This window comes from Streptopelia decaocto, assembly GCF_964273445.1.
Source record: "Streptopelia decaocto genome assembly, chromosome: 5".
NCBI classification, from domain to species: Eukaryota; Metazoa; Chordata; class Aves; order Columbiformes; family Columbidae; genus Streptopelia; species Streptopelia decaocto.
In genome coordinates, this window is record NC_138659.1 from 42,574,917 (window position 1) to 42,592,531 (window position 17,615).

Here is a 17,615-nt window from a genome sequence, read left to right on the forward strand (position 1 = left end):
GTGAACTGCACGGGGCCCAATACAACACTTCTGTGTTTCCAAGTCAATAATAGATGAGAAAATGAACAAGATGAATGAAATAAAGAAAAGTAATGAATGAAAAATAATGAATAATGAAAATTAATAAAGATCATGAGACAATTAAAAGTTAAAGTATTTGTGACCATTTTGTCAGCCAGATATTTGGCATGGTTTCCTTCAGACCTGACACCCTTACTTGTAGACAGCAGCAACATTTTTAGGAATTGAGTCATGTTTTAGCAACTGAACACCTGCAATGAAACAAGGACCAAAAGTACACTGAGGATTAAGCATTTGGAGCAAGAGGAACGCCCAGTTCCTGTACATGCAGATTTAATGACATTTAAAAATAAATGATCCCTTATGTGTAAGTGGCCCAGTCATCAGATTCAAAATATGAGCTGAAAATTCAGACCAGACATATTATTACTAACATTGCGGGACGTAGTAAGACTGCTAGTAAAGCAGTTTCTAGACTCATAAGGACTGTGTGTAACTCTTGCCAATGTATTCAATTTCTGTAATTTTTTTTCTCAATTGACCCACAAAGCCTCACAAAACTTGTATCGGTTATGGTTAAAGATGTACAAAATTGGATGCAAGGTTCATGTTTCTTGTTCCAAATCTGTTGCAACATTACTAGTGGAGTCAAACAAGATTTCTGAAATTATTGTCACCTAAACATACCTGCAGTAGTAAAAGGAATATTACTTACATGAAGTTATGTAAGCAATTAATAAATTCATTTATTCACCAAATTATGATGTTTTTTCCTCATCATAGTGCCTACAAATCTATAACAACATATGTAAAGATTGTTCAAAACACATTCTCACACTGATCCCATATCGTGGATTAATCATGATGAAATAAAATGTGTTAAGGTTTGTGTTATGGGTTTTTTTTCAGCCCAATGGAAAGAAACCTGCTTCTAAGCCAATTTATCCCAATGCAGGAGGCTTTGTTTTTTGTTAGGTTTTAGGAATTTAATGAGGTTTGCTTGGGTTTTAATTATAAGTATTATTCTCTTTAAGCACAAAGAGTCTTACTGTATTGTAAATGTCAACAATAGCAGACAAGATTTTAGCTTGGAGAAAGAAATAGAAAAACAGAGGAGGATTTAGAAAAATAAAAAAAATAAGGTGGGTATAATTTAATTTGAACTATGGAAAGAAGAATGTGTTATTTCTACAGTTCTGTTACCAGCACTACCAGCTCTTTAAACAAAGAAATTGCCTTCTAGAAACAGAAGAGACATAACATTCTTTCTCACAAAATTATTCACCAATATTTCAAGATGTTCATATACTGGATATAGAACAGAGATATGGACTAATATGCTGAACATTTGCAACATAAAGAGATGTATGGCAATATGAAATGCAAAGTGCCAGAAAATTAGTATTAAACCTTTTTTTCTGTTAAATTATGAAAAGTAAAGGTCTTTACTTCCTATGAAAAAACATTTCATACAATTCCTTGTGGGTACAGACTGTTCAAAAGATGCCATAATTAATTCCTGCAGTTCCAGTCAAGTAATAGAAAGTCACCAACTGCAGAAGGGGAAAAGAGAAATCTGGAGCACTGTTCACAAACAAGTTCCAACTGGGAGTACTCTGGGAGTAAGGTATTCAGCATCCTCAATGACCAGGTATGAAGGAAGGCCACAAATCAGTGTGAAGTGATCCCAAACGCCTAAACCCAAAGCAGAATATCTGTATTTTTTTAAACAATCAGTCAGAACATTTGACATGAACTAGGGTAAAAGAGAAACAGAGCAGTCCCTGCTTTCCAGAGAGGACACAGGGGTGACTACAGAAACAGGGCAAACATAAATAATGATTTCTTCACCAAATTAGTATTACTCTGGAATTTTATAGCTTCAACTCAAATTGGAATTGCAGTGATTCAGATAACCCTGTTGTGATTACACAGGTCTTTAGCATTAATTTTTAATACAATTAATCTGCTCTTTACTATTTTTTTTAACTTATTTATTTTATTAGGCATGCGGCATGCAAAGAGTTCTGCTTTCAGTTAGCATGCTGCAGTGATATGCATATATACTAGCAACCTTATTGCAGTAAGCTTACCAGCTTACAGGCAAGATAGACTCAGAAGGAATGATAACATTTTCAAAGATGCACCTAAACAGAAACATTTTGCACTTCAGTGAAGCTGCCAAAAAGCAAGTCATGCTGACTTAAAGGTTTCATAAAGCCAAGAATTCCTTCTCTTTTCAAATCAATAACCACATGCAACTCTGTTACAGCCTCCATTTTGCTGGTTGACACAAGTGAAAATAATAATACTGGAAAGCAGGATGACTGAAGTCTATAAAGCAAATGATATCACCTGCAGTTTTAAAGAAAATTCTCATTAAAATACATATCCCAAACAAACGGCATGTGTTCTGTGAAGAAGAAAGAAAACAAACCCCCCACAGCTAACAGTTACCGCACATCTACATAGGAAACTTGAGAAACAATAAACTACAAAATCTCTTCCTCCTCTTCAAATATCTTGTATATAAAACGTGCAAAGTCTGAATTTACCCACACAACAAATGTTTCCTGGTATGTCTTCAGAAGGACCCCTGGGTCATCCAAAACACCCTTCAAACTAGTCCATAAATACTGCTGGACTAAGTTGCCCAGGTGCTTTATCTATCGAACTCTTGAACACCCTGAAGAGCGATGCCTCACAGACCTCCCTTGCCAAGTGTTCACATTATCTAATTGACCTCCCTGTTAGAAAGTGCTTCTGGTTTAGCTTCAGGTCATTATTTCCTGTTAGACTACCCATCATCACCTTAAATAATTCCTCCTCCTCCTCTCATGTTTCTTCTCAAGTATTTGTCCACTATGTTCCCTTAGGCAGGCTGTATATATCACATTCCTGAGACCTGTCTTCAGAGGTCATGCTCTCCTATACTTCTATCATTTTTGTCACCTCTCTTTGAACTGTTTTCCATGTATTCATGTCACTATGTAGTGTAGAAAGCTTAATGATAAAAGCAATCCATCCATATATACCTCTACCTGCAATTAAAAAAAAAAGTATCCATTGGCAAGTGGCAGAGACAGGTGAAATCTGTCTCAACAAGGGAGTATTTTGAGACTCAAATCCAGTAGCCGGGCCAAAAAGACTAACAGAAAAGATGAAAGAAATAATTCTCCTTCCTGTTTCTAAATTACTAGTTTTTCTTCTTTTCTTTCTATGTTTTGTCTTGCAAGGAGATCACACAATCCTGTGTAGCTGTTACAATTGAGACCAGTTTTGCACATAAATAGAACAATGGCATCAGGCCAAATATATCAGGGATTTTTGCAGGTGGAGAAGGGAACATTTTTCTCAAAATGATTAAGGAGGGACATACTTTCTTTAAATTAGATTTACTTTAATCCCCAAGTGACCTTTTAATGCAATATCTAGGGTAGCTATCATTTTATAAATGGATTTACTTTCTGTTTTTTGAATAAAGGCTGATTCTATGTTTAACATCTATACCACTAAAAAGCTTTTTTTTTTCCTCTCTCCCTCTCTCTGTTCTTTCTGTCAAAGCACTTTTATAGCAGAATAATACATTTTGAAAACTTATTAAAATGTCAGTAATTTCTGCTGCAGTAAATTTGACACGTGACAAAACCAGGCATCGATGATGTTAAGCCAGTGAAGAGAAAATAATGCCTAAACAGAAGTTAAAGAAATAACCCTAAAATTGAGTTCTATGATTTAGAAAGTTTTTCATTTATGAGATGTTAGACTCCCCTAACTCTATGCATCAAAAGTCAGATGAGCTCTCTCTGGCCCACCCAAGAGCTGGTGAGGCTGAAATCTGGAAAAATGTACCACTTGCAATGCTGAAACAGGTGCAATAAATTTTGTAGCAGTTTCCAATGGCTGAGGTCTTTGACTTGTGCTAAGAACATTCAAATCAGGGTTTATAATCCAGACACTGTCCAAGAAAGTCTCTTCAGTTCTGAATTCCACAGGATGGTTTGTGTGCAACACCTGGTTTTTATGAAGATATGTTATTAGTAAATAGACTTGAATAAGATCTAGTTGAACGTTTTCAGAAATGTTTCCCCTGCTACAGAACACCAATTAGGCAAAACTGAAAATCTTAATAAGAAACCTCTTTTTCACTTGAAATTTTCCACTTCCAGAAATTTATGGGAAAAAAACCTTTAAATCCAATTTCTTCTTTTTTTTTTTTCCTAAGTTCTTACTTGTAACTTGAGCTAAAATAGAAAAAGGGAATTTAAAAATAAAGTCTATGAATTTCCTTCTCAAGTTACTACTTATATTTTTTTTTTAGAGACCTAAATTGTTTTCTGAAAACTGAAAAGATAAATTGTTTCAAAACCTCAAACAACTTCCAAGATGCAATACCGGATTGGTAACAACACTAGCCAGTATACAGCTACATAGTATCACAGTATCACAGTATGTTTGGGATTGGAAGGGACCTCAAAAGATCATCTAGTCCAATCCCCCTGCTGGAGCAGGAACACCTAGGTGAGGTCACACAGGAACATGTCCAGGCGGGTTTTGAATGTCTCCAGAGAAGGAGACTCCACCACTTCCCTGGGCAGCCTGTTCCAGTGCTCTGTCACCCTTACTGAGAAGAAGTTTCTTCTCAAATTTAAGTGGAACCTCTTGTGTTCCAGCTTGATCCCATTACCCCTTGTCCTATCATTGTTTGCCACCGAGAAGAGCCTGGCTCCATCCCCATGGCACTCACCCTTTATATATTTATAAACATTAATAAGGTCCCCCCTTAGTCTCCTCTTCTCCAAACTAAAGAGACCCAGCTCCCTCAGCCTTTCTTCATAAGGGAGGTGCTCCACTCCCTTAATCATCTTGGTTGCCCTACGCTGGACCCTCTCCAGCAGTTCCCTGTCCTTCTTGAACTGAGGGGCCCAGAACTGGACACAATATTCCAGATGTGGTCTCACCAGGGCGGAGTAGAGGGGAAGGAGGACCTCTCTCGATCTACTAACGACCCCCCTTCTAATACACCCCAGGATGCCATTGGCCTTCCTGGCCACAAGGGCACAGTGCTGGCTCATGGTCATCCTGTTGTCCACCAGGACCCCCAGGTCCCTTTCCCCTACACTGCTCTCTAATATGTAATCTCCCAACCTATACTGGAACCTGGGGTTGTTCCTGCCCAGGTGCAGGACTCTACACTTGCCCTTGTTAAATTTCATTCCCCGCCCAACTCTCCAGCCTGTCCAGGTCCCGCTGGATGGCAGCACAGCCCTCCGGCGTGTCAGCCACTCCTCCCAGCTTGGTGTCATCAGCAAACTTGCTGATAGTACACTCAATTCCCTCGTCCAAATCGTTAATGAATATATTGAATAATATTGGCCCCAGCACTGACCCCTGAGGCACTCCACTAGATACTGGCCTCCAACTGGCCTCCAAGTACCTATAGGATGAAATATTTACTAATTGTGGAAAACTGCAAACCCATCGAAGGCACTTACTGCTGCATATTTTGAATGATGTATTTCTGCAAGTTATGTTAGAATGCATATTTTATTTAAGCTGAGAGTTGTTATTCTAGACAATCCGAAATTGTACCTATTGACTGAGATATTGAGGAATCACAGGTACCATTACTCCCCATGAAACGAAAGCCCAGCCTCCACTAGTAAAGGATTCTTCCCTACACCATGCACCTCACCTCTCAAGCCTTTTGAGAGTTTCTTTCTAAGATTTAAATTTTCTTTTATCAAGCTTTTCTGAATCAATCAAGATTCAATACAGGAAGATTGCCAAATAAATTACTTTTCATTTCTGCCCACAGTTAAAGTCCTGCAGGGATCTGGAAATATATCAAGATCATTAGCCTTAATGCCTATAATACACACTGCTTTAAGGTGAAGTGAGTAGTAAAACAGTTTAATACATTAGCCCTTACACTCGAGAGACTGCAGCGTCCTGCCAGTGCATGCATGTAACTCTTACAAACATTTCTGGAGCCTCATGCACTGAAGAGGGACGGCTTTCTCCCCAGCATGGGTCTGAATAAAACACGTGTTGATTTCTCTTTAATACCTGGTTTGGATACTTTGTTAGGATTCAATGGAAAACTAAGCAAAGTGTATTTTTGCTAGACGCCTACCATGAAGCAAATAAAACCACTGCCTGAGCTGCATATAGCTTTCTATGCTTTGAGAACACGTACTGCCTCATTCCCCTACCAAAGATACCTGTGTATGCACAAACATGAGTAGAGTTTGTCCCTGTGCTTAGTCTTTCCCAAGCTACCTATTTGATAAGATATATTATTAATTATTAAAATTATATTATTTATTTATATATAAGTACCTATATGATAAAATTTACCATATTGTTAAAAATCATTGATGAACCTAAACGTGGAGAATTTACTTATGCCAATATGATAAAAAAACTTAATTAGCTAATTTAAGTTGATTTTTTTTTTTTTTAATTTAACAGACTATGATGCAGCAAAACTGATAATTGGAAGCAGGTTTCATCCACATTTTAATTTCTTGGTTCAGTTTTATCCCTGGTTAGCTAATAAATAAATAAATAAATAAATAAACAGACCTATTTCATTGCCAAATTCTTAGCTAATGACTACATGTGAACTTATGTTGAGGATCCAACTCTCATTCTCAACTCTGACATATAAAACTCTGCAAAATAATTCATTATTTAATATTTTGAAAGCTGGATCTATGAACTAATGCCAAAAATTAGCCCATAGCACAACATTAATTACAAAGTTTGCCCAACAGCTACCTCCTTGTCCTAATTAGCCCCATTGATTAAAAAAAAATCAAGAAAAAAGGAAAACCATAATTTCTACTTCATAGTTCATAAAAACACTGTGATTCAGCTTTCAAACATCAATAACATGCCCTTTTAACATGCATTGGAGATTTCCAGAGTAAAGATGACTCTCTCAGGCACATTATGTTTCATTTCTAACAGACTATAAGTAGGCTTTCCGATAACTTGTACACAGTGTTTGAAATCCAGGTCAAAAGTATGGAAGACAACCAGAGAAAAAATAATTGCCTCATAGACATGTATATATTATATGGAAAGCACCTATCCAGCCCATGCTGTCCCATTTGCATTAACCACAAAGTATGCATTGCATGGCATACCTGATATTTCAGTTCTCCAACACTAGAGTCTGACAGACTTATTTGATGTTTACCAAACAGCATTGTCAAAATCTACTGCTTCAGAAAACGTGGCAAGATATCACATAATTCATCGTATATGTTCCTGAAATGTTGATGACAAAAAAACACCTGTGCACTGACCTCATTAATAAAAGTCTGGGCTCCCCGGGGGCTTAGGAGTAAGATAGCCCTTCGCAAGGTGTCCCGGTAGCGGTTCAGCTCTTCTGTTTTCATCGTAGTGAACAGGTTGGCAAAGACTCTGCTGATGTTCCTGTCTACTTTTTGTAATGATACATCAAGTCCCAGTCTTGAAGCCTGATCAAGAAATCCCTGCAGTCCACGTATATCTGTAACACAGGAAGGGGTAAGGGGTGAGGAGAAAAAAAAACAAAAACAAAAACAAAACCACAACATTTCATCAACCTTCACTGATTAGGCAAGCGACACTAATTAGGTGCAAAAAGACACTTTTTCTTGCAGTTCTGTCAGAAGAAGAGTATTCCACACAGTCATGTTTCACAGCTCCCTTTCATAGTCAATACCAACAGGTAGAGACCATCAATTACCTTTCCCCAGAGGTCTCTGAGTGACTCTTAAGAAAGAGTTGATGTATTTGGTTGGCTATGGATACCTCCCCTCAGAGGCTCAAGGCCACAGGGCTTAACACTGCACAAACATAAAGACAGTCTCACCCCAAAATAACACGCTTCATTCCTGAACTTCTTTCCTTCTACCTCAACCTGTCTTACATAAAATCACACTTGTTTTTTCCCTGACAAAATTACAATATCCAGAATATACGTGGCCCTCCTTTTGACCTCTTTTGTTCTCTTCCCATCCTATAAAAAACTTCCCTAACTAGAGGTTGACCATCAACCTGTAAACCTGTGAAAGAGTACTCAAAGCCCCAAACTATTCGGATATATTACAGTGTAAAAAAAAAAAAAAAAAAAAAAAAAAAAAAAATTATAAAATGAATTTCAGTAGGAGAAATCATGCAAACAAGCCCCTTCAAAACCTGCTCCTTTGAGCTCTGCCCCTCAACTTCAGACTGAATATATTTTTATAACCATATTTTTTTTAGAACATTAACATGGAGGAACACACATTTTTACACTATATTCATGATGAATCTGCTGGTTCAAACTGTAGTCTGTCTTCATGACTCTCAGCATTTTTCTAGAATAAATGTCTGAGGTTTTATTTTGTAGTGAAATTTAGATTAAGAAAAAGGTCAGACCTTATGTTGAACCAGATTGCTCTCAAAATTAACGGTGACCTGATCACATCTGTACTATGTCATTAGGAGCCCTTAATTCTATCTGAAACATGTATAACTTGTTTTGAATAAGAAAGTATTTAACCCTCTTCTCACATTCATTTCTCATGCTTTTATCAGCAAGTTTCAGCTTGTGGGTGAAGATGAATTGTGTAAGTTAGAGTACATTTATTGTTCTCATAATAAAACCCACTCTTCAGAAAACTTTACTATAAGTACACCAACAATCTCTATAGTAGATTGTAACAGCTGATGAGTTTTTTTTTAAATCTTGGAAGTAACCAACTTGTAATTAAATTTTAAGTGTCAATACCACAGACTCTGCTTAAGTCAGAGGACTGAAAACCAGTCTGACTCAAGTCAGGAACATCCCTTGCTGCCTCATCTGGGTGGGCTCTTAGACCACCATCTGTCTTAGTGTTGCTTGACCATAGAATATACGTGGAAACTACTTTTTTCTTCCCCCAAAAACCATTGTGTGAAACCTGACACAAGTAACACTTTGTGAGGATACACCAGTTAAAGAATTCAGGTTGTGTACAAGTGCAACATATTAGAGTCAACAAGTTAACTAGCAAACATTCAATCCAAAAGAAAGCACTGAAAGTTACTGTGAATAGCTTTGCACTTCTACTCAAACATTAGAATGATTGTTACTGTGATTTATTCAGCTTCAGAAAACAGCTGAATTACAGAGAAGCATCAGAAAGAACTAGAAACTAAGCCAGGGATGTGCCAACCACAGCAGACTCTTCATTGACTTTTTAACTGGGGTTTAGTTGATATGATCATCACCCCAGCCAACCCCACCATCAGGAAATAAGACTTTTTAAGGATTTTCCTGGTGACTTAAGCAAATCTATAGCATTTTTACCTGCTTACTTTCTAAAATCCTGAGTCACTGGGGAAAGGAAGGGGTTTATTGTTATGCAGACATTTCTGGAAAATGCCAAAAAACTTTAGCACTTGTGCAATTGCTAAATATTGGAGGTGTGCTGAAATAACAACAGTGACAAAGAGCTATTGTTTACAGGTTTAAGTATTCTATTGAAGTTGTCAAGCTAAGTTTTGTTTTGCTAATTTAAATTCAGTAAACTAGCATTCATTACTATACCTATGCTCACTTTATGGATCTCTTATACATCAAGCAAGGATTTTTCTTTTCACTACGTTTAGTCCTTCAAAACTACTGCAGTGCTTGACAAGCAGTAACAAAGTTCCCCTTTATATAGTTTAGTAATGACTTGTCTTTTTGTGCAGGCATACTAAGTTATCACTGTGCAAAGTAAAGCTCTTTACAAACAATTAACAGTGCTGATATTTCTTCAGGTTTTTTGCCCTATGTGTTCAGCTGACCTGCTGAACTACTGGTTAGAAATATTGTCATAGACCAGTGCAAAAATACATGATGAACATAGTAAGACTACTTGGACTTGGAAGAGCATTTTGTATTCCCTTACAATTGTTAGCCCCAAGGAAAACAGCTTATTTCCCAGTTTGAAAAACTGAAAAGCTTCAAACCTCTTCCAGTTTGAGAACAAAGCAAAATTTGAGATGGAAGAGACTGTCCAAGTTCAAATGTACAAGGACAATCTGTCAGTTTTTCACAAGTATAAGTGAATGTGAATTTCTTCAGTGTTGGCAATTAGAAAGAACTGCAATACTGTCTTCCTCAAGGCTGATGTGCCTGTTGTTACAGGACACTAGGGAGGAGGAGAAAGCTTGCTAGGAATTCAGAGGTGGAAGTGGGAACTGAAGAGCAGTGTTTTCAGATGTGACTGACAATTCTAGGTGCCTACATAATGGGCTCTTTTTTCACAAATAATTATTTGCAATCATTACCAAGAGGGCAATCATTTCTTAAAATATATCAGAACATAAATATACAAACACATGTACGTATGCAGAAGCATCTGTTTATAAATCATAATGAATTAGGCTCAGTTTTATTTTATATGACATATCACATAAGAGAGTGAGTTTGATGCCCTCATTTTTTTTTACTCCATTTAGTAGATCACAAATCCATGCAATCTAAAAGAAAACCCAAACTTTGTTCCATGGCTGCTCAAACAGAAATATTCACAGAAACAGTTATGAATTTCTTCCTACTTCTCATAACTTAGGGCAGTTAATCCTTCATTTTCTTCAATACTAAAAGGAGTCATAAAATTCACACAGAGTTTAATAAAAATAAAGGATTCTATAAATGCTTCTGTCTGTTAAAATATATGTGCTTTCTGTCTCTTGTAATCTTGACAGCAACTTTTTCATTAAAAACTTAAATTCTAACATGAGTGTTATCCTGAATTATTAGTCATAAAATAATTCCTTTGGCCTATTTATTTCATACTTTATAGGAAAAGTACAGTGATCCAAACTCAATCACAATCAAACACTTCTGTCTAGAACAACTGACAAATGAAAGACCAGTTTTCTGTAACTACACAACCTACAACTATCCCTGCTTTCAGATTTCCAATTAGTTTTGTTCAGGGTGCACCCTATATTCAGCCATAAAAATCACATAGTACTATTTAAATTATCTAATTACCCACCTGATTTTGCATGCTTAACATGCCAAGCAGAATTTCAGAGATAATATTTGAAAATTTCTCTTTAGAGAGCATCAGTTTCTGAAGATGATGCAACACCTTTGCTCCAGAAGGAAAATGACACTGTACAAAATGCACTCAGGTGAACATTTCTCATAAAAGTGATCAGTAAAAACACATAATAATTGGATATGTTTAAAATACTATAGTGTCAACTACAATCACATGAAATTAGCAGGTTGGAATTGGAAATAACTCACTAGAGCTTCATAAGTGAACTTCTTATGAACTTTGTGCCTCTTCTGTTACATCTGGCTGGAGAGAGAAACTCTGTGGCTGAGAGCCTCCTTCCTAACACTGACAGATCTACCATATGTTCAGGTCTGACAACAGAAGAACGAGACAATTTCAGGGATAGCTATTACAAAGAGGTAAGAAAAGCCTTGATATGCTGCTAAGATACTAATGCTGTCACTGTGACTGCAAAACTAATGCTTGCCATAAATAAAGGGCTCTATTGTACTACAAAGAATAATGGAACGTATCATTTCCTGCTGCAGGTTAGGCTGGTCACTGTGCTGATAGACTGGTACATAAACATTATATAAAAGAACTAGATGTGGCATTAGCTACCTATATGTAAAGCTTATTGTCATCTAGAAAGTAATTCATTTTTCTCGTATTATCTGTAATCTTGTTTGTATAAAAAAAAGTTCACAGAGCATTAATCTTTCATAAACTTACAAGATCTGATTCTTGGCCTTGACACAAGCAGCTTTAAGCTATTTTTGTGTGTGTGTGGAACAGCTGTATGGTTGGGCACAGCTGGCCTTTAAGAATGGCTCATTGTAGAAAGGAATTTCAAGGAGGTGTAAAGCAACATATTGTCTTTCCAACACCAGTTCCTAACCCCACTTGACAGAAATAGCGGCAGCACATGGCCAAGAAACTGGAAGCAAACTGGAGCACCAAGCTGGAGCTGAAGGCAAGGCTAAAGAAGCACCAAGAACTAATTTCATACCCTTTCAGTAACTAGGTAATAGTTATTATAGCAAGTACATATAATAACAAGTACAATACATTCATGAATTAAATTGGATTTTTTTAATTATTATTATTATTCAGCTTATATTAGAACAGCTGAACAAGACAAGAAGCCCTGTTGAGCTCTATAACCTGTCTCTGATAAACAGAGTGTAAAATAGGAGCAATCATGGGACAATACTTCCCTCTAACATTCTCCCAATGATTCACAGCTCACAGTGCAGGGGATTCCTCAGGCAGGTGTGCTTTCTGTGTATTTCTACACACTACACGGGTGTATTTCTATCCTGTAACCCTCAATGGCTTTCTACTCCACAGAACAGCACAGTTTCTCTTCAAGTTTGTGTAAACTATGAGCATCCAGGTCAGTTCACCTTCAGCATTTTAAGTGGAATCTGGAATTTTCAGGATCCCATAGGACTATCCTTTCCCCTTTTTACACCTTTTTCTCCTGGAGACTTCTCCTAACATTAATCAAACACAAAGCAATGCGCCAGCACCTGCACTGCCTGACCAAGCAGGCACTATCTAATGCCATTCAGACCCAGAAGCTGCACAGCCTCTTCTCAAAGAGACGAGAGAAAAGCAAGAAATCGGAGATTTCTGGAAAGAATAAAACAGGCTATCAGAAATGTACTCTTTGAAAAATACGGGGAACATTATTTTGCCATTTAAATACAGATCACAGGCTGACCTTTGACCACCCCTCTGTAGAAACTGAAAATCTCACCACATGTGTTTTGATACAAGTATCAGGATTAATCAAATGCAAAGGTCTATTTAGAACTCCTTGTTATATCAAAGGCTGAAGCCTGTGTAATGGCTGCAGCAAATTCTTACAGGCAGTTATACTGCCTGCATTGATTTTGTTATTAGGCTTTTAAGTACAAAAAGAACTTTGAATAGTGACAAATCATAGTGATTTTCACTCCTGAACAGATGGGAAAGGGACAGAACACATCATAAAGCTAGATGTGATGCATGCACACACAGATGTTTGCAGATTCAACTTACCATAGAAGGCAGACGTTATTATTAAAAATATTTAAAAGTTACTGTGTACAACTGATGCTTCATACCTGAAACAGGTGATCCAGTCTGAAGGTAACTGGAGCTTCCCAGGAGGCCCAGGAGCACAAAAGCCTTTTAAATGTTACAACAGCCCTTTCACATTTAGCATGAAAGTTCAACTACAGGTCTCTCCTGCTGTATTTTAACACTTAGCATTCAAAAGCACAAGGGAAAACACCTCAGGAAATTCATTACTGTTGGAAGAAACATGGACATATGCTACAATTGATGTAAAAAGGGAATACGCTGAAGAACTAACATTTCCATTCAAATCATCCATTTAATTCTTCCAAGTGCAAAAATGGCCACTGTTGGCCCAATGGTAAAACACCCAAATGAGGTGTAATATCTTCTCATCCCACTACTGCTGTTAGTACGTTAAAATACCTTCAAAGACACTATGCAGTATTATTGCTTTATCTTCTTTACAAGACAAAAATAGATGTATTGAGAGAAACTATGTTTTTGCTGAAATAAATCTTAAGTTGAAACATTTTTTTTTAACCTATATTAATTTTAATTATTGCATTAAATTATTGAGCTTAAGAATTGCTACAGTTGGGTACAAGCAATTCTAAACATGAGGAAAATACAGCTTTCTTCTTTTAGAGGGCTGAGATACACCTTCCTGAAGCCATATTGCAGATTCAACTTACCATAGAAGGCAGACATGAACATGAACACATGAACATCTGAATTAAAAATGTCCATTTAGGGAGCCGGGGCTGTAAGCTTGTCTGGTTTAACACCAATGCTGTTACTGTTAGGAAGATATCACTGTATTGTAGGTTTTGTTATTGTACTTTTGACACATGAAGTATGTCCTTCATAAGTGAGACCCTAAACTAGGGGTAAACAAATGCAAATGTGCAACTGAAATATCTTAAACAGAGAGGCAAAACGTATCTCTTCTCATTCAGAGAAAAACAGAAATCACCTGAGAATTTGAAAGAGATTCATTCTGTATGTGTGTGTAGTTAAGTGTCCAGCAAAGAGAAAGCAGAAGCACATCCTGGTTTAATGTATTGCAGAGTGAGTCTCCCTCTTGTTTAAATCAACTTTAAATACTGCACATTCTGATCTCAAGAGAGACTACAATAAAATTACTGCAGATAAAGAAATTAAAACCCCCCTTGAGGAAAGGCTACTGCTAGGGAGACCTTAATCTTTTACAAGTGTAACAATAATTATTGCTTGCATTTCTACAACACCTTTCAGCTAAGGATCTCAATGTACTTTATAAACACCTGTACAGTACAATGAAGTATACACTATAAATACACATTACAGGAGCTACTTGTTGTTATATATACTTAACTACATGTCAACCAAGTAATAATTCAACTCTCTGTTGAAGAAACTTTCTCTTACTGGAGTATTTCTGTAGGTTCAAGTACAAGTAAGGTGCCCTGGGCACACAAGTAGCAGAAAGGCTGTCAGAGCTGCCAGCTCTCATGTTGTTGGCACCATCTAGGGATGGAGTCTGCGCTGAGGAAACAGGGATTCTCTTTAAGGTTACTATTTCTCAACTGGTCTCAGATTTTAGACAATCAAGTCCTTAGTGATGTTAATTCCATACCATTTCAGGTCTTCTACACGGAGAACTATAGATGTCACTTCAACAGATGCCACAGTTTCAGTCCAGTGGTCGCTTTTCAGAGTGTTCAGTACAAGTAAGTACAGGGACACAGAATCTGAACTTTGCCTTGGAGCCTTATCACCGTCAGCACAGCTCTCACTGACCGTGTCAGCGCCAGGCTGCAGTCATCAGTAAGGCTCTGCGTCGCCCCACCACATGGACCATACGGACTCCAGCTTACATGGGACCTGAGCCTGGGACTGAGCTCACCTGCCCTGGCAAACCCATCCTGAACTACTTGGCAAACATTTGGCCTCCTGCTGGCAAGCTAAGGACAATGGTGTGCACATTTTTAGTTCAGAACCCAGGAAGAACCACCCCCTGGCCAATCTTTATTTTACTTAAATGAGGTCTATCAGGCTATAAGGAGGGTGGTGGTATCAGAAGTTTAATTTCCTTGGTTAGCTGTTTGACTCACCAAGTGCATTTTCATATAGACATTGAAAATCAGGAAATTAAAGAAGGATGTTTTTTTTTCTACTTTTTAAAAAACCCATTTTTGCAATCCAGTCTCTATAAAACTCTGCACAAAAATGCAAAAGGATACAAAAATCAATTATAGACTTGTCTGTTCTCCAGTTTTTTCTGTTAAAAGCAAGATGAGAAGGATCCCTACTGAGATAATAAATCTCTTGGCAGGAGAGGGAGGGAGTTGAAAGCAAAAACTAAGTTCATGTCACATATAATGACTGTCAATTAGTCCCTATTGTAGGAATATGCCAATAACAAACAAACAGAAAAAAGTCAATTGCCAATTATGCATTTGCATTGTGACAACTACTTTTAGCATGATGGCAGATACAAGTAGTCCAATCTCTAATAACACAACTCTGATCCCAGAGGGGGAAGAAAGGAAAAAAACAAAAATTACCAACACACCACACACAAAAAAAAACACACCACAAAACCAAACCCAACACATCAGAAAATGAAAATATGAATGTGCTTATACTTTGTCACCAGCTAAAACCTTCTCGGGCATTCCTCTGTTAGCTCCATGCTTTTGGAAAATAACAAGTAATGATCACTGAAAAGACAACTGGTAACACTGTGGTGGTATACTGTACCAAGATTAGTGCCAAAAGATTCTCCCACCCATCATCTTGTAAACAAAAGTAACACATTTTTAACAGGCTGAAAAATGAGATGTTTTAAGCCTTAGTTCTACAAACATTCAAGTGTGTATTTAGCTTCATGTGAGGAAACTCAGTGCCAAGTCTCCTCCCACATGCCCGGTGTTCACAAAGCTACTACACACTGTGATTATTCCTGTGATGACAATCAAGAAAAACACTTCAAATGCATAGAATACACTTGGATCTTCCTAGATGTGAAGCCCTTCATTCTTAAAACAGCTATTTAAAAAAAAAAAAAAAAAAGAAAAAAAAAAATAAAGATCCTCCTGTCCTCCTGTGCAACCCTCCTCTCCAAACCACAACTCTGCTCGGGAAGGCACTGTGAACTTGCCCTTGACAAACATGCCCATGACTCGTTTCACCTGTGCCCAGGCACAACAGCAATTATCCAGGTTTCAGTGAAGCACTTCATTTGAAAACTAACAGCCATCTGTAACAATAGCTTTTCTTCTTTATTATATTTCTATAGAGCAACAGCAAAGAGAAATATTTACAGGCTCCGGAATAAAGCTACAGAAAAGGTTAATGGGAAAATGGGAGCATAATGCTATGCAGACTTTTCTGACTCCATTAGGGTGTCCCACACAAATTTAACTAAACATACTCAAATACGGTAAGAGAGTCCTTTGTTCATTAGTCAAAACCATCTCATGGTTTGGCAGCAATTTCAAAACAATTCCAGTTGCAACTACCTAGAAAGTTCTTTAGAAATCTACACTCAAAGATACCCAAGTGCTTGGACAAGGGCAACAAAATTTAACATTCAAAAGCAAGAACTATTCAGTCTTCTCAGTTTACTTTGGTAACATTTATAAAATTAGGGGTTGCTATATCACCTCCTTTACATATATTTATGAGTAAATGAAATGAGAGCTATATGAGTCAGCAAATTTAAATTGAAACTTGACTGTGAGACTCAAAGCATCAGTGCAACTTGTCCAAAATCTGAGAAGCTTTTATCCACTAATTACAGCCATTTATACGAAGGCCAGTTAGGAAGTCCAGTTTACCCTAAGGTTAGTATTTGAATGGTGAGGTCTATATTTTTGCCCCCCTAATTAACTTAATTCCTTAGCTAATGTCTTCTAATTTACTGGAAAAGAATTAGACATTCTGAATGTCACTGGGAAAAATTTTATCCTCAGAAAAGCCTGTGAAGAACATCTCTGGCTGAGCAGCACTATGCAGGTACTTGCAAATCTGCACGTCTTAACATAGTGCACAGCCCCAGACACTGTGCTAATTTCAGTTACTTTAAATAAAACAATAGCTTGGAAGAGGACAAGATGTCGTGCCAGAAAGGATAGGATAATATGTTACTGCCAGGCATCTAAAAATCCATCAATCAGGTAAAGACGAGATTTTAACATATATACCGACCTCTTCTATTCTTGTGGAATAGTTGGAGAGGGAAAAATAGAACCCTCTCCTTAAGAAAAGACTACATTACAACAATGCAGTTAAAGGAAAACATAAAACATTAAAAATAGAAGTAGTAAATTCATATCACCTTTACATATTCCAGTTCCTGAGAAAACCCTAGATCTGTTGAGTCCATGAGAATAATTTAGCCATGTGATATTTTAGTATAAAGGATGGAAAGTATTTGAACTCCAGATGAACCAGCTGTAGGTTTCCAGATTAACATACAGAGTTTTTATTTTTATCTTTTAATCTGCTCCTCACTCCAGGTAG

The 17,615-nt window shown here is 37.2% G+C and overlaps 1 protein-coding gene across 1 annotated transcript in view; it reads right to left on the reverse strand.

Annotated features, from left to right (window-relative positions):
- GRID1 (glutamate ionotropic receptor delta type subunit 1) overlaps positions 1-17,615 on the reverse strand; it is a gene marked incomplete at its 5' end in the record, with an annotated part of 523,307 nt that overhangs the window by 221,941 nt on the left and 283,751 nt on the right. Inside the window, one exon of the mRNA XM_082052805.1 lies at positions 7,338-7,543. Coding sequence (XP_081908931.1) covers positions 7,338-7,543 — 206 coding nt within the window. The remainder of the gene's footprint in view (positions 1-7,337; positions 7,544-17,615) is intronic.